General features: G+C 38.3%; 1 protein-coding gene across 2 annotated transcripts in view; it reads left to right on the top strand.

Moving 5' to 3' along the window:
• Positions 1-23,503, top strand: part of LOC127431085 (retinoic acid receptor RXR-alpha-A) — a 250,131-nt gene that overhangs the window by 72,052 nt on the left and 154,576 nt on the right. The window contains exon 1 of one of the 2 annotated variants that reach the window (XM_051681337.1): positions 13,207-13,436. The exons of the other annotated variant lie outside the window; for it this stretch is intronic. Within the exon in view, the coding sequence (XP_051537297.1) occupies positions 13,409-13,436 (28 nt within the window). The 5' untranslated portion in view covers positions 13,207-13,408. Of the gene's footprint in view, positions 1-13,206; positions 13,437-23,503 lie in introns of those variants that run through there. 2 annotated transcript variants of the gene reach the window in all.

The following is a 23,503-nucleotide window of genomic DNA, read 5'->3' as shown; positions in this document are numbered from 1 at the left end:
AGCCAAACACATGCATTTCTTGCATCCCCTGTAAAGAGTCTTATAGAATCAAAGTCTTTACAACAAAATGCAACCAAGAAACGCAGAATCGTTTCGACACTATGAAAAAATATGTCAAAAGACCAAAGATTTGAGTCATGGCAACTTAAAATAAATAAATAAATACACCCAAAAATGAACATTTTGTAATCTTTGACTCACCCTTTTGTCGTTTCAAAAAAATATATATTTCTTTCTTCTGCGGAGCACAAAAGAAGATATTTAAAAAAATGCTGAGATACCTAATTTCCATGCAATGGCAGATGATAGTACATTAACTCACTTTAAAGTTAAAAAATGACCCAGAAGTATCTGAAAAGTAGTCAGACTCATGCATCACATTCCAAGTCTTAAAATAAAGATAAGTTTTGGTGAGAAACATACTGACATGTAAGTTATTTTACAGTAAAACTCTTGACTTCCACTACAGTTCTTTTTCTGCATCTATGAGTGCATGAGAGAAGCTCGTTCTCAAAGAAAAATCCTCACATGCAAAATGAATGCAAAATTCACATGCAAAATGCTCTTCTTTTCAAAGATTACCTCAATTTTACATAAATCGACATGTTTTGCTTCCTAGTGTCTAAATTTGACACTTTTTGCAGACTATTCCTGTTTGTGGCATTCAAGTGTTTCCTTCTTTCTGAGTGAAAATTGCATCCATTCAGGTTGGTGAGTATCAGAGTATGAGGAGAAAATGATTCCCATTTCTTTGCCTTGGCAATCAACTGAGATGTCAGATATTTATCACGTTGCCAATTTGAATGTAGCCAATATCTGTGTAATGGGATTTAAAGCTTGATGTATGCCGGAGTTCTGGTGGATTCCTGCAGTGAAGCCCTCACTTATTCAAGCAGAGCGATTGTGATGTAATGTCTCAAAATTGATAACTGCCCTAAGAGCAGTAGACTCTAATTGCCTTTGAAAATATTGAGCTGTAGGGCCGTCATTCCATCTCTTCTCCTCTTAGTTTATCTGCTTTCCATCCTCCTGTCATCTCCGCAGCACGACTGCGAGATAAATCCACCATCTCAAATGGATTCCAGTTTGAGTGAAAGCCTCTATTGGAGCGAAGCTCTCAAAAGCTGTCCTCACATTCAGTGGTATTAGAGCAATCTGGATATTTCTTCATGGCATTCATTCCTTCAGTATCCAAGTCCTTATGCAAAAGCTTCTCATCTGCTCTTTGATTCTCTGAAATGCATTTGAAGTTGTTGTTGTCAGTTATTTTGAGGTGCTTTAATTTGTGATCCACTGGGGTCAGACTTCAACAAAAACCTATGAAATGAAAGATTATACAGTATGTTAGAGTGTGCCACACTTTTGTGACCCACTTTTGATTACTTTCTAATCAGTATTTGGCGAATGGAAATGCATTTAGACACACGTCACAAATACAACTAGTTACACTTAGAATGTATTTGCATTATATGAGCAATTATCTTTTTTTTTTTTTTTCAAGAAAGATAGCACAAGCACACTTTCAAGCAAAATGAAGTATTTGTAGAGGCAGAGGCTATTGCACTAAGTGCAAAAAGTGTTAGATGCTATTTGCACCCCTAATTAAATACTAACATACAGTAAAGGGCTTCACTGCAGCATGTTTACTGTGTTTATTTAGAATCCCACAGACAACCTACACCACCCTAAACCTAACCTTAACCTTCCCTTAAAAAAATTAACTGTAGTTTTACTACTGTACTATAGTATCAGCATGATATTTTGTAGTAAAATCATAATAACCACAAAATTAAACGTGGTTCCTATTTCAACACTATGTTTCTGTATTACACCATGATTAATTGCATTAAAATTATGGCTTCTACCAAACAACATGGTTACTACAATATTGCTATAGTAACACCATTGTTTATTTTACATGGATCAATCCTTTCTCTCAACTCCCAGACCTTCACTGTAACTAAATAACTGTGAGGAAATCAACCTTTTTAATCCTTTTTAATTTTATAGATAAGTAGCTTTAAAGGAAATAAAATGGTGGAGACAGGAAACAGGATGGGAAAAAAGTGAGTCAAAAGCCAGAATCGAACCTGTGTCGTCCGCATGAGAAAAGCACAGCTACACCAGCGTTACACCCCTTCGCTCTGCAGCAACACTTGTGGCACAGTTTGTATTCATCCTTCACCTATGGTGACTTGTGTGAATTTTGAGGGCATTTACTTCATACATCCACAAAAAAATCATCTTGAGTTTGTTTAAAGTCATTGCAAAAACTGCTCAAAATAGCAAATTCAGTTCTGAGAAAAGCTCTTGCGTCATTTGTAGATGTTACTTGGTTAGAATTTTGTCCTCTAAAACAATGACATTCATACATCTTTAAGTGTGACTAAAGTGTCCAAAAGTCTCCATATACTTTTTGGGGCCACTGTATGTTGAGTTCCTTGTTCCTTATGATCTGGCATCAGTAATTCTGAAGAGGAAGTCAACCTCTGACTTTACAGTGTCTTCAGAAAGCACCCTGACCCCTGTGTGAGGAATTTGACCTATAGTGTTCTTCTGCTGACCACAGAACATCCTTCAGGCTTTCCAGTTTTTTCCAAGTCCAGTTTTTCACCCTTTTCTTTTACCATTTTACCATCTAATTTATTGGGCCTCCAGGAACTTTTACCAAATTAAATGGTTGTGGATTTGTTTCTCAGAAACAAACAGCCTCCACATAAGGTGTGTGTGTGGGCAACCTTGGATGGAATTTCTCAATATTCAGAATCTGTTGAAATCAATTTGGTTGCAGAAAGAATAGGGGTTAAGAAAAAGGATTCACCATTGTAATCCAACATCTATGGGTCTAATCTGGTTCTCTACGCAGTTTGGGAAAGATTTATATTTCCTTATGAATCCCATACTGTGAGTAATCAGGTTCCCATAGTAACGGCAGAATGCCATCAGTGCAAACAGCCATTATGGATGAGCTTGTTGTAAATGCTCAAGGCACAAAGGGGACCGAAAGGAGTATGTTCCATTTATCACCAGATTTGAGACCTGAAAGAGAAACTGTCAATGTTACCTCGGCGGAGGTCGTCACGGTGATGTCCCCCCAAGGAGTGGACACATTATTCAAACGTGAAGAATCCAATAGAGATGCCCCTCTATAAACACTTGCACATGAAGACAGAGAGAGAGAATTGGTCTTGAAGTGAGAAGCCCTGAGAGACCGAAAACACCCTTGCAAGATTTATTTGTGTGGAGATCAGAGGTCAAGCAGCCATTAATCAAGGCCAAAGAAGGGGATTAAATAGCCAGGTCCTGCGGGCAGATGAGAGAACGGCTGATTGAGGCGTTTAAAAGAGTGTGTTGTGTCTGTCTTGGATTACAGAGTGCGGGCCGCAGGCTAAACATCCATCTGAGCCACGGCAGAGTGTTTACACTCTATAATCAGAAGGCCAGTGGACCTCTACAGTGGTCAGTCATACATCACAAATCCCTCATGGAACACACAGGGAAAGTCAATGGAACTGCAGTTTAGGAAAACATTTAAAAGTTTAACCCTCATGTGGGTGGACAGGGCAATTTGTTAGTTTATGTAGTCTCGAACATACTGTATCAGCTCCACTTTGCTTTATTAAATTACAGTGGCCCCCAAATGTACATAGACACTTAAGCCACACTTAAAAATATTTTGCATTAGATGACAGAATATCAAACCACGTGGAATCTGCAAATAGAGAAATGGTAGACTTTTTCTCAGAAGTATTTTTTTGCAATCACTTTTATCAACTGGTCCTAATTTTATTGGCTGGATCAGTTCCCCTCAAGTTCACACGTGTGTCCACAGGAGTAGTTCATCACATTAACTACAGTATGGACATGTTCCACTAACATCTGACAACTAGAAAGTGTCCAATACTTTTTTTGAATTTTGAACAGCATATCTGTTTTAAATGAATTAAAAACAAACTTGAAAAGTTTCGCTTGACAAGTGTAGGACTACTTGTGATCTTTCTTTAAAATAAATGCCACTTAGTTCAATATTTTATTTTCTAATGCAATGACATTCATAAATTTATTTAAGTTTGGCTTAAGTGTCCAAATACTGTGTGTGTCTTCACTTTAGCTGTGTAGTGCAGAAAAGATTTTAATTTGGTTTGGTTCAGATATGTGACCACACATAGGGTGTTCCAAAAAAAATTGCTTGCTATGTTCTTGCATTTTTTATTTATTTTTTTGAGTATCATACCCCCTACACACCAACCCCTGCTGGGCCTTCACAAGACACAGTACAGCTGAGGAAGGGGACCGTACTTCAGATAATAAACATAATTTAAGCTGATCGTTCTGCATGAGAATATCCTGAACATTTATATGTAGACCACATACACATGTACGTCCACATTTGTATGTTTGTGCCATGCCTCATGGCTCATTTCATCACCCGGCATCATTGATTTATGGGTTCAGCTGGTGCCCAGAAGCGGGCATGCCCCCGTGCCCTTCACATACATCAACACACACACTAACACAGACATACCTCATTTGTACTTTAGAGTGATCATAACTATGCACATTGCTATTTCCTAATATAGATTGTCCCTGTGCGGTGCAACTCATAAACACTCAAGGGGGTTTTCACACTTGGTCAGTTCATGCGTTTTTATCAGTTTGTGAAAAGAAGAAGTATAAAAACCCTCCAAGATGCATTCCATATGGATAACAATCCCATCATTCAAACCATCACATGAGAACGTATACACACCACGGCCAAGTGTATGTGCATCTGATTGTTCAGGCCACATACTTTACATTTCAGCATACAGTACAGAAATCTGTGAGAACAAAGATGGCAAAGAAAATGTGGCACATGATAGCCATTCCTTTTTGCAATTTTAGTCACATACTGTTTTTTTTTTCTTCATTTTTTTCTCCCCTTTTCTCCCCAGTTTGGAATGCCCAATTCCCAATGCACTCTAAGTCCTTGTGGTGGCGTATTGACTCGCCTCAATCCCGGTGGCGGAGGACGAATCTCAGTTGCCTCCACGTCTGAGATCGTCAATCCACGCATTTATCACGTGGCTTGTTGAGCGTGTTACCGCGGAGACATACCGCGTGTGGAGGCTTCACGCTATTCTCCGCGGCATCCACGCACAACTCACCACATGCCCTCCGAGAGCGAGAACCACATTATAGCGACCACGAGGAGGTTACCCCATGTGACTCTACCCTCCCTAGCAACCGGGCCAATTTGGTTGCTTAGGAGACCTGGCTGGAGTTACTCAGCATGCCCTGGATTCGAACTCGCGACTCCAGGGGTGGTAGAGTCACATACTGTTTTAAGTTTTCATGAGCCACATCATATGCAGCAAAATTTTGCTGTTCAGCATTAGAATCATCACAGAAGTGAACTCTGTTATATTTGCGTATATTGCAGGAATAGTAGATTGGATTTGTAACCATTGTTACGGAGATACATTTATGTGGCCAAGGCCAGAAACATACTTTACGCAAGTACAGTACGCAGATAAGATCACTTGGCCAATGCAAGCGTCTCCATTCACATACTTACGTAGAGTATGTTTCTGCCTTGAAAATGAAAATTCTCTCATCATTTACTCACCTTCATGCCATCACAGATATGTATGAATTTCTTTATTCAGCAAAACACAAATGAATATCTCAGCTCTGTAGGCCACACTATGCAAGTGAATGGTGACCCAAATAGGCATAAAGGCAGCATAAAGTTAACCCATACAACTCCAGTGGTTTAATTAATGTCTTCTGAAGCAATCTAACCAATTTTAGGTAAATCTTGGAGTCTCAAGGCACTATCATGATTTCAAGCTTGATTACACTTGTAATCCCAGATTACATGTGTTTGACAGAGCACTAGATGGTGCTAAGAAGTGTAATCAAGCTTGAAATCATGATTGCCAAGTAAACTGCTCATGTCAAGATTTATAGTGAAAAAGACTTTATGGTTTTGGTCTGTTCTCACCCAAAACTGATTGGATTGTTTCAGAAGACATGGATTAAACCACTGAAGTCATATGGATTACATTTATGCTGCCTTTATGTGCTTTTTGGAGCGTCAAAGTTTTGTTAACCATTCACTTGCATTGTGTGGACCAACAGAGCTGAGATATTCTCCTAAAAATCTTTGTTTGTGTTCTGCAGAAGAAAGAAAATCATCCACATCTGGAATGGCCTGAGGGTGAGTAAATGATGAGAAAATTTTCATTTTTGGGTGAACTATTCTTTTAAGTGTAAATAGGATCTGCATACTCAATCGTATAACAATCCAGATGAGCAAGACACATGAAGTGGCTAAAGTCGAAAGTAGTGAAATCTAAGGCCACAGTGAACGTGAAAGTGTTCTCTGAAGAAAACTGCAAATACTGGTTGGACTACCTGGTGATGAGGCTGTTAGTTTGCGTGACACCCGGAGGCAACCAGAAGCGTGTGATGGGAAAAAATACCCCCCACTCCCTCCTCATCAGAGTGTCCCTTACATTCACACACACACATATGTGCACCCCCATACACACTCACTGGAGCCCAGTCACGCCTGCTTGAGGTTTATTGCATAGCGTAGACAAACGGCTTTGATCTCTAATGCGCAGCGCGCTGCATTAATTATGAATCATTCCCCCAGCCGAACTGCAGTGAAACACCTTCAAACGCTCAATGAGCGATGCAGTGTTTTCGTAGGCCCCGAGGATGGCTCCAGGACTGCATGTACGTATACATTTATCTGCACGAACAGAATGAAAAAGTTTTGAGAGAAAAAAGAAAAGAAAAAACTTCTGCCTTTCCTCTGAAGTATTTTGTTTCTGGACTGCTGCCAACAAGCCCACAGTTACTCACGCTGCTAGAATTCTTCTACACCTCACTATAGCCTCTTCCATGTGGGCACTATTCACCACTCAGTGAACAGATCCCCAGCAAGCTAAGACAGCTGTGTGAAGTTACAATAAACCTGCACAACGGCATCCAATAGACCAGGGTGTAATGTTGGAGAAATGACCTAGTTCTCTCTGGGCTAATATGGATTCTGTAATGCTGCATGCTGCTGTAGAAAACTGGCTCCAAGGCCTGTTCCAAATAGCCAAGTGTGAGTTACTTTTTGGTGGTTGGCAGATATTGCATTATATACTATAAATGGCAGATAATGGATCAAAACATAGTTAGGTTGTCTAAATGCATGTAAGTGGAGTATTTGTAACAACATTGTTTTATTATAGGTCATCAATTTTTTAAACAAAAGCATTCCAACAATGCTTGTGATATCAACAACATATTTATGGGATCCATGACCTGTTTACAAACAATCAGTTTGCTTTAATTTGGCATACTGAGCTCTTAATACATCTCCCAGTGTGGACAAACAGTGTAATCAGATAATCCCAGACGACAGATTAAACAAGCAAGAATTAGATATTGACCACAGGAACTGAAGAATTGTCACTGATTGAAAACATCCTTGCAGTCCTGCAAATAAATACAGTATATCCCAGCATTACATTACATGAAGTGTATGGTGTGAAATAAAATACCATAAATTAAAAATGCAGCATAATTGTCTGGGCCATGTCACAGTGGGTGGTTTGTGTGTTCATGTAAGAGTGGTTGTGCTCACGGGGATGTGGGTTCAGTCTATTCTCATATGCCGACCCCCCCCCCCCACCCACACACACATTTTCTGGACACTCCACACTTTCCTATTGATTAAAAGGTAAAAAAAAAACATATCCATAAAGAAAAACAAAATGTAGGGCTTTACAATATGATTATGAAATGTAATTTTATGGTTTTAAGTGTTTCACAAACCTCATATACTGTATGAATTATCAAGTTAGTTTACAGTTCCATCTTTACAAATCTTAATCAGGACACCCTGATGAAGGCCTGTTTGGGCAGATACACATTGGTGCTTTTTTTAGATGTAGCTCCTTTAATAAAGGCTTTTAATATTAAAAATCCACATGAGTGCCAGATTGTGGATTCATGTTTTCATTATAGGGAAACAACCAATATTATTTTTTATGCGCAAAACAGAATATTTACATGTCATAAGAATAAGAGACATGTCATAAAGAATATCAACAAAAAAATCAATAATAAAAGAAAAAGAATAAATAAATAAAATCTTATATTTGTTTTTAACATTCAGAAGTCATTCAAATGTTGATATATTATAGTGGAAAGAAAACCTTAATTAATACATCTTCAAAAGGCTTACTAATTTTGCCCATTTTCTCAAAATGTCTTTTATACCTGTTCAAACTTTTGTCATTCTCTCTTATATGTAATAGTACTTAAGATACTAAGTAATAGTACTTTTAAATGGCGGCAGATTTAAACCTTTACAATCAATCGTTCTAAAGATATATACTTTCCCAGCCAAAATAATACTTAAATTCAATAAAGTTTTGGTCCCACTTTATATTAGGTGGTCACACTTTATACAGGTGCATCTCAATAAATTAGAATGTCGTGGAAAAGTTCATTTATTTCAGTAATTCAACTCCAATTGTGAAACTCGTGTATTAAATAAATTCAATGCACACAGACTGAAGTAGTTTAAGTCTTTGGTTCTTTTAATTGTGATGATTTTGGCTCACATTTAACAAAAACCCACCAATTCACTATCTCAAAAAATTAGAATATGGTGACATGCCAATCAGCTAATCAACTCAAAACACCTGCAAAGGTTTCCTGAGCCTTCAAAATGGTCTCTCAGTTTGGTTCACTAGGCTACACAATCATGGGGAAGACTGCTGATCTGACAGTTGTCCAGAAGACAATCATTGACACCCTTCGCAAGGAGGGTAAGCCACAAACATTCATTGCCAAAGAAGCTGGCTGTTCACAGAGTGCTGTATCCAAGCATGTTAACAGAAAGTTGAGTGGAAGGAAAAAGTGTGGAAGAAAAAGATGCACAACCAACAGAGAACCGCAGCCTTATGATTGTCAAGCAAAATCGATTCAAGAATTTGGGTGAACTTCACAAGGAATGGACTGAGGCTGGGGTCAAGGCATCAAGAGCCACCACACACAGACGTGTCAAGGAATTTGGCTACAGTTGTCGTATTCCTCTTGTTAAGCCACTCCTGAACCACAGACAACGTCAGAGGCGTCTTACCTGGGCTAAGGAGAAGAGGAACTGGACTGTTGCCCAGTGGTCCAAAGTCCTCTTTTCAGATGAGAGCAAGTTTTGTATTTCATTTGGAAACCAAGGTCCTAGAGTCTGGAGGAAGGGTGGAGAAGCTCATAGCCCAAGTTGCTTGAAGTCCAGTGTTAAGTTTCCACAGTCTGTGATGATTTGGGGTGCAGTGTCATCTGCTGGTGGTGGTCCATTGTGTTTTTTGAAAACCAAAGTCACTGCACCTGTTTACCAAGAAATTTTGGAGCACTTCATGCTTCCTTCTGCTGACCAGCTTTTTAAAGATGCTGATTTCATTTTCCAGCAGGATTTGGCACCTGCCCACACTGCCAAAAGCACCAAAAGTTGGTTAAATGACCATGGTGTTGGTGTGCTTGACTGGCCAGCAAACTCACCAGACCTGAACCCCATAGAGAAAATGAGAAACAAGAGACCAAAAAATGCAGATGAGCTGAAGGCCACTGTCAAAGAAACCTGGGCTTCCATACCACCTCAGAAGTGCCACAAACTGATCACCTCCATGCCACGCCGAATTGAGGCAGTAATTAAAGCAAAAGGAGTAACAAAATATATGTAATGGGAATATGTATTTAAAATACAAAATATAAATAACTGTATTCCACTATAGTTACAATTTAAATCATTGGTAATTAGAATACAGTTACATTCAAAAAGTATTTTGATTACTGAAGAGATTACTTTGCATTTTATTGTCATTTGTTTCATTTAATATTTAGTCCTTTCAGATGGAAAACATTTATACATATAAATGATGCGATCCAAAGTGCATTTGAACAGCAGTGAAACACTTTCTTATGATGTGTTACATTCATACAAGCAGACAGAGAAGTAAGTTTGAAGTAAGTCTGGAGCAGAAGAAATAGAAATAGACCTTGTGTAAATTGTCATCTTTACACTAAGCTAAAATGCTAGCCATCTTACATGCACGTTACCAAACACGATCATATTTTTTATCAAGAAAATTCACGTTGGATCATATTTTCTTTTTTTCTAGTAAGATCTTTTGATATTAGGGCAAAAGTCATATTCTTGATAATAATTTTTGTATTGTTTTCCTGTAAAAATATCTAAAAATCCTTAAAAGAAGATCAATTTGATTTATCTTGTTTTAGAAACAACACTGCATAAGATATTTAGGTTTTTCAGAGAATGTATGTATTAACATGTGCATTTTGTCTTACTGTACTGGCAGAGTTTTTATAGTCAAAACAAGTGAAAAAATCTACCAGTGCTGAAGAAGTAATCCAATGTATTTAGAATACGTTACTGACCTTGAGTAATCTAACGAAATATGTTACAAATGACATTTTACAGCATGTATTCTGTAATCTGTAGTGGAATACATTTCAAAAGTAACCTTCCCAATCCTGGCAACAACACACGTACTGTACATAAGAAGTGCATTGTATCAAATGCTTTAGTACATAGTAGTTAAAGACACTGTAATATAAAGTGGGTCCAAGTTTTTTGTGTATGATCCCCCAGAAGTGTAGCCAGCCAGTTCACTATTTTGGACCAAAAGGAAACACAATAGGCAATAACAAAATAAATGTATAATATCTTCATCCTTTTCTGCAGTAAAACTGCAGGAGGAATCTAATTCAATATTCCACTTACATAACATCCGTTTTGTCGGTAATATTTCTTAAAGTAATTTAAGTTGGAAAGCGCACATTTTCACACTTAAAGGGTTAGTTCACCCAAAAATGAAAATCCTCTGATGATTTACTTACCTTTAAGCCATCCCAGATGTGTATGACTTTCCTTCTTCAGCAGAACCGAAGTGAAGATTTTTATAAGCAGATTTCAGCTCAGATTGTCCATACAGTGTATGTAAATGGGTGACATCAGGCTGCTGACTGTTTGACGGTCCAAAAGATTCATATTCAACTGTAGGTTATAACAGAATGACACAATCATAAAACAAAACATGTCAACAAAGAAAAAAAATGAAATGACCCCTGTTCAAAAGTCTGCAGGTGGTATAGTTGCCCATTCGTCTTGGCAAAATGCCTCCAGGTCATGCAAAGTCTTTGGTCGACTTGCATGAACCGCACGTCTGAGATCTCCCCAGAGTGGCTCGATGATATTAAGGTCAGGAGACTATGATGGCAACTCCAGAACCTTCACCTTTTTCTGCTGTAACCACTGGAGGGTCAACTTGGCCTTGTGTTTAGGGTCATTGTCGTGCTGGAAAGTCCAAGAGTGTCCCATGGTCAGCTTTCGTGCAGAAGAATGCAAATTGTCTGCTGGTATTTTCTGATAACATGCTGCATTCATCTTGCCATAAATTTTCACAAGATTCCCCGTGCCTTTAGAGCTCACACACCCCCAAAACATCAGTGAGCCACCAACATGCTTTACAGTGGGGATGGTATTCTTTTCACTATAGGCCTTGTTGACCCCTCTCCAAACATAGCGCTTATGGTTGTGACCATAAAGCTCTATTTTGGTCTCGTCACTCCAAATTACAGTGTGCCAGAAGCTGTGAGGCGTGTCAAGGTGTTGTCGGGCATATTGTAACCGTCCTTTTTTGTGGCATTGGCGCAGTAAAGGCTTCTTTCTGGCAGTTGTGGCTGAAATCTTTCTTGGTCTACCTGACCTTGGCTTGGTATCAAGAGATCCCTGAATTTTCCACTTCTTAATAAGTGATTGAACAGTACTGACTGGCATTTTCAAGGCTTTGGATATCTTTTTATATCCTTTTCCATCTTTTTAGTGTTCCATTACCTTGTTACGCAGGTCTTTTGACAGTTCTTTTCTGCTCCCCATGGCTCAGTATCTCGCCTGCTCAGTGCATCCACTTGGGAGCTAACAAAATCATTGACTATTTATACACAGACACTAATTGCAATTTAAAAAGCCACAGGTGTGGGAAATTAACCTTTAATTGCCATTTAAACCTGTGTGTGTCACCTTGTGTGTCTGTAACAAGGCCAAACATTCAATGGTATGTAAACTTTTGATCAAGGCCATTTGGGTGATTTCTGTTATCATTATGATTTAAAAAGGAGCCAAACAACTATGTGATGATAAATGGCTTCATATGATCACTATCCTTAAATAAAATACAGCTTTTTTGCATGATCAGTCATATTTTCAAAATCAATGCCAAAATTTCACAATTTCTGCCAGGGCATGCAAACTATAACTACAACTATAACTTTAAAAAATCGCTCCTTGCCAGCAGTCGATGCATCAGTGACGTAAGCGCAATGGCGCACGCTTTGTATACAACAGAGGAATGAACTTGACATTCAAGAGAGTTAGTTCATTTCAAACATCAATACAGCACTGGGCGGAAGCAATGACTTAAAGTTAAAAACGTTTTAATTATTGTTTTGTTTCTTATACCAACCTATCGGTTTGCTACAGAAGATCTTAATTGATCGACTGGAGTTGTGTGGATTAATTTTGTGCTGCCTAAATATGCCTTTTGGACCGACAAACAGCCAGCAGACTGATGGCACCAATTAATATGCACTGTATGGACAAACTGAGCTGAAATCTGCTTATAAAAATCTTAACTTTGGTTCTGCTGAAGAAGGAAATTCATACACATCTGGGATGGCTTAAAGGTAAGTAAATCATGAGAGAATTTTCATTTTTGGGTGAACTAACCTTATAATGATCTTTCATATCGATGTTTAATTCCAAAATAATATTTAATCTATCCATCCATCTATCTATCTATCTATCTATCTATCTATCTATCTATCTATCTAAAATGCCCCTTTTGATATACAGTATATTTTTACAATTCCACTCTAATTACTTTGTTACTTGAAATAACAAGTTGGCAATTCATTAGTGGCACCATGTGCTCACTTTGAAGGCCCTTTGTTTTACCACATGTGCATGCAATGCTCATTATTCAATGAAACTTTGTTTCTTTTTCTCTTATCTCCTAGAGTGGTTTTTGTGGGCAGAGCAGCACAGGAGGGGTTAATGTTCCCCTCTTGCGTCGCTGCTGAATGCGCCAGTGTGCGCGTCAGTGGGAGTCCCCTTCACTGGGTCCCTTTGCAGCAGTGTGGACTGGATAGTTGTAGACCGAGCCGAGGAGAAGCGTGAACAAACAGAAGTAGAGCCATAAAGTGAACATTTGACACTATCGCAACGCTTTTCGAGACTTGTCACTTTTGCCGCGTGGTTTCATCTTGTACTGCCATCAGAGAGAGACACCGACAAATTATAACGCGCGCGTGTCTGCTGGCATGAGCTAACCTACCAGACATGGAAACCAAACCTTTCTTGTCATTGGGTAAGTTTACCCCCCGAATGAAAGATGTTTATGGCTTTTTTTAAACTAGAGTTTGTTAGGATGTAAGCTAGTTAAATACTGATACTTTCTATTCCAGCATGAGTAAAAAAATATATTTATAAAAGCTAAAGGAACATTAAAACTGAGTTTATACCGCTCATCGCCGATTTTATGCAGACACGAGTCCAAGCTTTGCATGCAGGATTCCATTGTAGCGAATGGAAATTAATGCAACATAATCCATAATGTACAGTAGGCAAGTGCATGGTGTGGAATATGGCATTATTATTATTTTAAATCGGACTCAAAGTAAACACAAAAGTTGGGCGCTATAGTTAGTGTTGGTGCTGAAGCGCCCAGCAGTGACACGCGCGCAGAGAATGACATCTCATTCACTCTCGCGCCTGTTCTATAGCAGCTTTATCCCGACACACAATATCAAGATATAAAAATGGTCAGGACTGCTTTCATTGGGATGTTCTAGTGCCGTTGTATATGTGATCGAAGATGCGCGTGGATCCATGCGCATCTGTCAATTGTATCACTTTCATTGCTAAAATACGCTCATAGAGAGGGGAGTGTGGAGGATTTTTGTATTGTTGTTTGTAAACGCAAAGCAAACACCGCGCATCAGAGGGCAGTTTAGCGAAAATGTAAACGCGACTGTTTCGTTTCAAAGGCGTCGGACGTCCGTAATCATATCTTGAAAAAACAAACAAAAAAAAAAAAAAAAAAACAACAACGAATACTTTTATTTTTTGCATGTATATTTGTCTTTTTTTTTTTTTTTTTTTGCGAAAACCTCAACATTATTAATTGTTGCTTGCACCTTGGTCTCTAATAATGCCGTGTTTGGTAATGAGACAGCAGGAGAGTTTTGTTGAACTTGGACAAACTTTCGCGTTTTGTGTGTAGAATGGAGTAGTTTACGGAGGAAAGCGACGAATTTAACTTTGTAGAGCACGTAGGTTTCATTTCCATGATATTTTAGGTGGTTATTAGTAAGAAGGACTGTGAATTAATTTTTGTCCGAGGAACGAACGCTGTGGTGTTTCAAAAATTGACATTTTAATGGACTGCTGAGGCGAAATGTAGGTGTGGTTTCCGTAAGATTTGTGTGACGCCCGCGAGGGCTATAGTCCATCATATTAATAAAACATATCTGAGGCGGTAGCCTATCTCTTTATAGTTGATGAAAACAATATATATATCTTTTTAAAATGACCCCAGTAGACATAAGCCAGCGCCGGCCTCCTGAATTCCAACGGTTATCATCCAGTGATTATGAAATCATTGTGCAATTTGCTGCAGTAGAGATAATGTGATATCAGTGTATGCCAAAAATAGACAAGAGATTTACATAACGTGATATATATCAAAATAATTAACAACCTGGCTACAAAGCAGTTTGATATCCAGTCTGTATATCTCCCATACTTGTTTCACATACATTAGTTTGGTGAAGAAACAGGCCTACATTATCCAATAAATAATGCACAGTACTCTCTTATGCATATGAGCTTACTCACCGTGCATGGTTATAAGTTCACCAGTCACACACGGCTTAATTCACACTCACACGCAGAGAGGCGCCCATACTGTAAGTTAGGTTGACTAACCAGCATGCTCTGTGCTTTCACTGTGTAGCTGCAGGACTGCTTTTGTGTCTGCAGCTCTTTCATGCGGGAGTCGTGTTACACCTTGACATACATCATCACCCCACCGCTTCACTGAGATGAGAGACAGCAGAAATGCCAGGCTTCCCAAAACCCCCGATTAAAAGTGAATATTCCCAGCACAGTACCAGAAAACCACAGACCCGTATGCCACAGTAGACTATTTGTAACGGTGTCTCTGGGCGTTTGTGTGGGGAAATCCAGGCATAAATGGTGGAATTAAATAATTAGGATGATGTTCTATAGATGTATGCTTTGTTAGTAATGTAAAGTTTAAAAAAATAAATAAATGGTTCTTATTACTGCTGTGCACGTTGCTTCACATAATCTGTGCATTTAGCTGAAATTTGATGAAAAGTCCGTCATAGTAAGACAATGTCCCTAAAAAGCTTAGGTAAAAACGTAGCTATTTAAGTTCACTTTTTGTTCATCATATACCTGTAAATCTTTCATCACAACGTACATTTTTATGACACAGTTTTTATTATTCATAAATTGGAAGCCAGTGTCATTATCAGATATATTTAATTAACTCACATAAAAGAATTTAACAAATTGCAGAATTGTGGGCGTATTTGTTTATAGGAGTGTGTTGGCAAATTTTTGGAGTACGATTTGTGAATTTTCTATTTATCTGTCTATCTATCTATCTATCTATCTGTCTATCTATCTATACTGTGTATATAGTACTGTGCAAAAAGTTTAGTAAGTTGTGAAAAATATTGTGTAGTGAGGTTGTTTTAAAAAATAATGCCTTGAATAACTTGTATTTATCAATTAACTTCACACAAAGTGTAGTGTGTATATACATATATATATAACTAAATCAATGTTTGATGTGACTGCCCTTTGCATTTAAAACAGCACCAACTGTCCTTGGTACACTTGCGCAGTTTTTCAAGGTTGTTGGCAGATAGATTGTTCCAAGCATCTTGGAGAGCAATTAGCCTGTCTTAATTGCTTCTGTTTCTTCATGTAATCCCAGACTAACTCTATAATGTTGAGATCTTGGCTCTGTGGGGGTCATACCATCATGTTGCATTATATTCTATTTGCCTAATTAATTTTTGGAAATCTAAAATGTATATTTCCTATCAACAAACTAAAGTAGAAGATATGTTTTTTGTTTTGTTTTGTGTGTGTGAAACATTTAATGTGCCTAAGACTTCTGCACAGTGCTGCATACAGTATTTTATGATTTGAGATTTTCTAGATTTTAATAAGGCATCTGAAAAGCTTATCATGGAAGACATAAAAAAATCATTAACTCAAGATTTCAAACACAAGACATGTGGGTGCTTGCAAGCCGAGTGCTCGAGTGCTATTTCCTGCTGTCAGCTGTATGTGTTGAAAGTTGTGCAGCTGTTACACTGAACATCAGCCTCCTGCTAAATTCAGACACATAATCATTTAAACAAGAATGATGACTTAGATTTACAAATGCTTTTGTGGAGGTAATTGAGCAGGGTTTCAATTTACAACACTTGATAGTTTTATGATGTTTTGGCTGTTTGCGTGGTGTGCTGAACAGGTTTGGTTTATTAACTTTTTTCCAGCCCCAGTCACAGGTGCTAAATACCTCATATTTGTCTGTTTTTGCCCACAAAGATTTAATGAACCCTTATAGGAAAATCACCGAGGGAATTGCTGGGGAATAAAAGCATGTATCACATTATAAAAATAAGAGTTATGGAAGTATACAATAAACTGTGCTTTGAGAAATTGCTCCCTGTTTAGTTTTAGATCATTAAATTTGCACCCTCCATGTGCAGATCCCTGGGCTGCAGATAGTTTTTTTTTCTTGGTAGTGTTTTATTTAAAGGAATAGTTCATCCAAAAATACAAATTCTGTTTTGGAACACAAAAGGAGACATTTTGAAGAATGTTGACACTGCTGTTTTTCCATAAAATGAAAGTGAATGGTGTTTCACGGATCAAAGAAAGTCATAAGGGTTTGTAAAAACATGATGGTGAGGAAATGATGACAGAATTCTCATTTTTGGGTGAACTATCCCTTTAAGCACAATTTGTTCTGTACAAGTAAATCAAAATCAATGTTTTTGGGGCCAGAGGTCAGGAGAGGCGGGTGAGGTGGTGCTTTTGAGTGACAGGAGGTGGTTTTATCTTCCGCGCCCATCAGTGAAGTTCATGGTCTTTGATGAGAAAGTGACATTCATGGGGGTTTGCATTCCTATGGTGGTCGTAATTCAGGAACAAAGGTAGTGCTGGCAACTTACAAGTTTTAAAGAGCTTGGATTGGGGGGCTGGGTGGGCTGTTTACCTCTAAATACCCATACAAGTTGTTTTTTTGTTTTTTTATGGCAGGGCAGTTTTAGGTTTCTTGCTGGATGCTTTTTGCCCCCTTTTGTGAGCAGACTGCAGCTGTCATTTTTATGGGAGAAGCTTTATAGAGAAAGTTAATGGCTTAAAGGGATAGTGCTTCTGTTCTGTATCTTTTTCTTGCTCCCAAAATTCCAGTATATATACAGTATTTGATTTTCCACCAAATCAAAGGCAATTAAATGACAAAACTTTCTTGCGTTGGAACACAAAAGATGTTAGGCAGAATATTAGCCCCAGTCACCATTCACTTTCACTGAATGAAATTAAGATTAAAAAAAAAACAAAAAACGCTTTTCAAAAAACACATAAATCCATGAGCCTTTAAAATGGTTTCATAGCTGAGCTCTATTGTCATGACAGTCAGTCCAGGGACAAGATTTAATTTTGCAAGATAATAAGTTTCACAACTGGGATACTGCTTTGTGCAAAAATTGAGCTGTAATCCAGATGTTTATGATAGCCATGCATCAAACTCTCGTTAATGATTTGTGAGTTTTCAGCCCCCGACAGTTGCAAGTGTTTTATCTATAAGGGGAGCCGTAAACTATGAACCTCAGACCTTGACATTCACTCCCCATATGTTTTATCAGCTGGAGAATTTGCCTCGTGTTTCTAGAATTGAGTTTTAACAATGTTACGACAGATGAGAATCTCTGAACCTTCGTTAGGCTCATACTGTGGACCATTATTTATATGCTTCCATTATCATAGTCTGATAGGATTGATGTTCTTTTTATGTGTGCTTCGTTCATTGATTATGTAAAGGTAACAAAGCTTTTTTTTTTTGCCGAATCAACTCGGGGTAATTAAAGGTCAGTTAGCCTTCCCTATAGGAGTTAAATTTAACATATGTAAAGGAAAGTTCACCCAAAAATAAAAAAATCATAATTTAGGCTACTAACCATCATGTAATTCCAAACCAATATGACTTTCCTTCTGTGGAACACTAGAGATATCTTGCATTCTGTTGGCGCTGCTTTTCTGTCAAGCTTCAAAATGGACAAAAAAAGCACAATAACAGTATTATTAAAGCAGGCCATATTACTGGTTAGCTATAATCTAAGTCTTCTGAAGCCATACAATAGCTTTGTGTGAGGAAAATAATGCAATTTAACATGTTATTTACTATAAATCTTACCCTCAACTGCAGCTTTCAAATTTCATTCAAACATGTTGCGTAAAGACATGTCAATAATGCTGAACAACCTTGGTGTCACGTGACCAATCGTGATGCAGCAAGTTTGAATCATTCCCTTGTAAATGTTTCAATTTATAAAACTGCTTTTAAGAAAATCAGCAGTTTTGTTTTAGTAAAATCAGCAGTTAGCTGTTATTTCCTGGGGCTCTCTGATTCAAAATAATTAGCATGAAAACATGTCGACATGTTTCCCTGCAGAGTTAGAGTCAAATCAAATGATATTGGGATATCAACCATGTATAGGTTGTTTAGTGTATTTGATGCAGGGTGATAGAAGAGCAGGTATGGCTACTACAGTAGCTGCACGTCAACTGGATGACTTTTCTGTCAGACATCAGCTTTGGGCTAAATACCATGTTGTCTGGCACCTCAATAGGTGATAGTGGTAGGCAGTGCTTAATACGTGCTGTGGCTATACAGACGCTCTTTCTTATTTATTCATGGCAAACTTATGTGAAGTTTCACATACACATAGTGAGGTTGTACAGGGATCAGCACGGGTCAGTGTTGCTTGCAGTATCCCTGTCTGTTGTGTGGCGGGGTGAGTAAGAGAGATACACAGTGGGTGTGGCATCAGGCCTCAGAGAGGCATTTATTTTAAATGATAAACAACATAAGATGTCCAAAAAGGGCACATAAAGTGTCTATGGAGGAAATCTAAAAGTCTAAAAGAAAGGGAGAATCTCACATCCTCGCGGTGCAGCTGAGCTCTTTGTAAGTTGGGGGAGTGTCAGAAGAGGTTGGTCCAAGTTTTAGGGGTGGGTTCCGGCAATGCACAAGCTCCCCTACTGGGTCTGGGGCATGAGGGGAATGGCGGCCTGGCTTCCTGGCGTGACGGTCACAATGTGTGCTCTAGTCCCCGGCGTCGAATCTAATTCACAGCGGGGATCCGGGGTGCGGGTCTGGCGTCGCATCTTATTAGGCCGGAACCCTACATGCTACATTCCTGGATGCCAGCATACATGCACAAAGGGGAGGAGGATTTACTCACATCAGGTGCGCCTCATCATCTGCTACCAAACAAGGTTTATTAAATTGCGCCTCTCCTCTCTCCAGCCCACTCCTGTTGTGAGCCTGGCTGAAGGACGGCCCTCAGAAGATGCGGGGCGGGTCGTTCTGCCACAGTTGTTATTCAATACTTTTACACCATGTCCACACTAATCCATTTTCATTTGAAAACTCTGTCAGCGGTTCTCAAAGTATGGGCTAATAGAGAGCATTTTTAAAAGTCTCTGTTTTGGTGAAGGACAATGCCATTCTAGTGTGGCTGAGAGGTGTAAACTTAGCAAAATGAATGCTTTTTCAAATGAAAACGGGATATTATCTAGTTTAGACTAATTTTCCAGCTTAGTGTGAATGTCAGTCTTTCAGTGACATTAGCCTTTCAAATCGCATAGGTGTTAATTGAATTGCGCTGACAAAAATGTGAAGTTTTTTATGTCCTCTCTTTCTGAGGGCTGAGTAACACTTGGTTTGGGCTATTTTTAAGCACAGTAATGACTTTATAGGTTTCCTTGTGTGAGCCGACATATATACATGGCTTTTTCTGGTCCTCAGAAGGGCGGCATGGTGCTGTCTGAGCCATGAATGGAGAGTAAATGTGCTAGACTGTGTGTGTGATGGAGTGTGTGTGAGGGCTCTGTCCACTAATGCTGCAGCTTACACTAGAGATCTTAAACCAACCCTGCAGATTAGGAACCATGATTGCAATTATGATAATCCATATACATTACAGCAACCAAAATACGATGACAGAGATAAGATGAACGGATTTGTGGGGAAGTAGATGGGGACTCTCGAACAATGTTCTTTTTCACATTAGTTTATTTGCGTGACCATATAAGTGACTAAGGTGATTATCGTAAATGAAAACGAAAACTAAATGTAAAAAAAACCTTTTCATAAACTGAAATAAAAATAAAAATCAACATAATTGTAAAAACTGAAACTAAACTAAAATACATTTTCATGGCTCTGAAAAAACTAAAATGAAATAAAAATAATCGTAAAAAATATTTTGTTTTCTTTTTTTGTTGCGATAGGAGGTGTGTCCTGGTGTCCCATCATTTCTCTAAAAAATGTAATAATGTCCTGGTTTCAGCTGTTAGGCTCACTGATTTAAAAAAAATAAATAAATATCCTCAACGTCCTTCTTGGTATCATGTCTGGTATCAATTGCTGGGAAGGGAAAATATTTTATTGCATTGCATGATGATTTGACTATACTTTCATTCTAGTTTTGCAGCAATCCGCTCAGAATCTATCTGATTACCAAGACAACTCACGCCCTTGGCACTCTCTGCTGCTCTCTGTCATCATCCAATGCAAATTAGAAATGCCCAAATGAAAATGCATATTCAACAATCTGAAAGAAGCCGATCTATTTCTTTGCACAACATGTGAAACTGGAATTGAAATGTTTTGCTGTCCCTGTAAATGTACTCTTTCCCATGGCCACAATGTTAAATAAGAGATTGCGGGTCATATTCATACGGCTGTATATTTTTTTAAATAATACAAGCACTTAAATGTGGAAATGTGGAATTGTATTTTAAGTTTTAAGTGTAAAAATGTGTAGCTGACAAGAAATTTCAAGCACTGACAAGTCATATCATTATTACACATACAATATGACATCATATGGATAGAATAGGCTAAATGGAATTTGTACATTTTACAAATATCTAAAATGTGGTTAAAATCGTATAAAACAATATATTATAAAATAAAATTTCACATACTAAAAGATGTTATATTGAATTTAGTTACATCTTTTATTACAATGTATGTATTTATATACAGTATATATACCTATACAGTATATATATATATATATATATATATATATATATATATATATATACACACACACACAGCACTGGAAAAAATTAAGAGACCACTGCAAAATGATCAGTTTCTCTGGATTTTTTTCCAGAGCTGTATATATATATATATATATTTATACATGTATCGTGAACCCCCCAGGTGTCCCAGTTTGAGACTTTCTAAATCTGGGCTTCAAATGTACTTCGAGACATGTCAAAGATTTTACTCACCATCCCTGCTACAGTAACTGAAAAAAGCTACAATACACATTTATCTGTAAGTTGGAGCAAGTTTTTCCCTTAAAGTCAACATGGAAACAAAATTTACCTTTTTTACATAATACACAGTCCTGGTCTTATTGTGCATGATTCATCAGCGCACGCTATTCCAAAGACAAAAAATTCTTGTAATCTTTCATGAAAATGTAATAACCTCCTCCGACTCTGAAACAACATTCTTGTCTGCCTAGGGTATGCTTGATATGGATAATATTAACCAATTGTAAAAAAAAATTAAAAATATAAAATAAACAAATAACAAAAAATTAGGCATTGTTTTAGCAAACTTGAATTCAGGTGTGCTCACTTATCACAAACCAATACATTCTGGATGTAAAAATTCAAGTATTGCCCTAAATTCTTGTTACATTTTTACACTGATCTTTTCCATACAGTGGAGTATGTCTACATGTGATATAAAGCAGTGGTTGGAGGAGGGTAGTATCATAACTGTTTACATAAATCATTTGTTTGCAAGGCATTAATAGAAAGAGTGTCTCTTTCATAGAACTGACCAGTGGCTCTCTGGTGAGAAAAGTCGCTTTCGTGCCATCTGACCCCCACCTCCCTCTCGCTCTAGAAGCAGAAGAGCGTGCCTCCCATTTATTGCGAGCGCCGCTGCTCTTTGTCAAGTGGCTGTTGAGCTGAGGCTCTCTCCAGCTGAGAGGCCTTTTAACCTTGGAGGTGTGCAAGCCAGTAACTTCCTATCACTTCAGAGTATGTGTGAGTGTGTGTGTGTGTGTGTGCAATGTAGGACTTCTGTTTTGTACTGCAGTGATTCCCAACTATTTTTGGGTTAATTGTTCCAGGGAATACCTCCAGGGTTTTTTGCTTAGTTAAACCTATAAAACTCAAATGTATTACTTAAATAGATATCTTCTTCTTTTGAATAACCAGTATGCAGTAAAATGTGAGTTAATGCAACATATGTTTGGTTTGGCGTTGATGAAGGGGTATTTGAGCCTTTCTGATGGGGCTGTGGGGTACCTGAAACAAAAAAGATTTGGAAACACTGTTCAACTGGATAGGTAACCTAATTTAGCTCTCACTACATTGTGGGAGGTTATTGTGGTTTGGCAGTTGTCCCTATGAAGTTGTTTGCATTGAAAATGCATTCCAATTTCAGCTTCCACTCAGTGGCTTATTTGGCAGCCCTCTGGGCCAAAATGAGCTGAGAAACGTGTTTACGGTGGTTTGAGAGCACCTCTGGCAAACTCTTCTATTGGGAGTTTTCAGACAGACAGGAAGACAGACAGATAGGCAGACGGGCAGGTGCTGGCAGTTTCTTTCACGTCAATTTGTTGCATGCCAGAAGGCCTACATTCTTGCGCCTGCAGAAACGGCACCCTGCAAGTTCAAGTGTCACATTTAGGTTTCTTTTGTTTCACACTGGAATGAGTAACATGAGACAGCTACAGATTATAAAAGCCAGATCAGAGCTGAAGTGCAGGCTGGAGGGTGTGTTAAAGTTAGGTTTTGTAGGTGTGTGTGTGTAAGAGTGAGTCTGTGACATTCTGGCAGAGTGTGAGTGAGAGACGGCTTATTTTAAAGACCCCATGAAATTGCTTGACGAACGCAGTATTCTGTGTTGTATTTCGACTGAAACAGAAAGTTTGGGTGGGACATATTGATGAGCTTGTTCCTTTTTTTAAAAACCCAGTAAGCTTTAGTGACATCACAGTCATGAATCAAGATTTGCTACTTCATAGTCAGTTGCAGGTGGTAATGGCGGGAGGGACATTCTCA

This window comes from Myxocyprinus asiaticus, chromosome 40, assembly GCF_019703515.2.
Source record: "Myxocyprinus asiaticus isolate MX2 ecotype Aquarium Trade chromosome 40, UBuf_Myxa_2, whole genome shotgun sequence".
Lineage (NCBI taxonomy): Eukaryota > Metazoa > Chordata > Actinopteri > Cypriniformes > Catostomidae > Myxocyprinus > Myxocyprinus asiaticus.
This window is presented reverse-complemented; position numbering and strand designations above follow the sequence as displayed.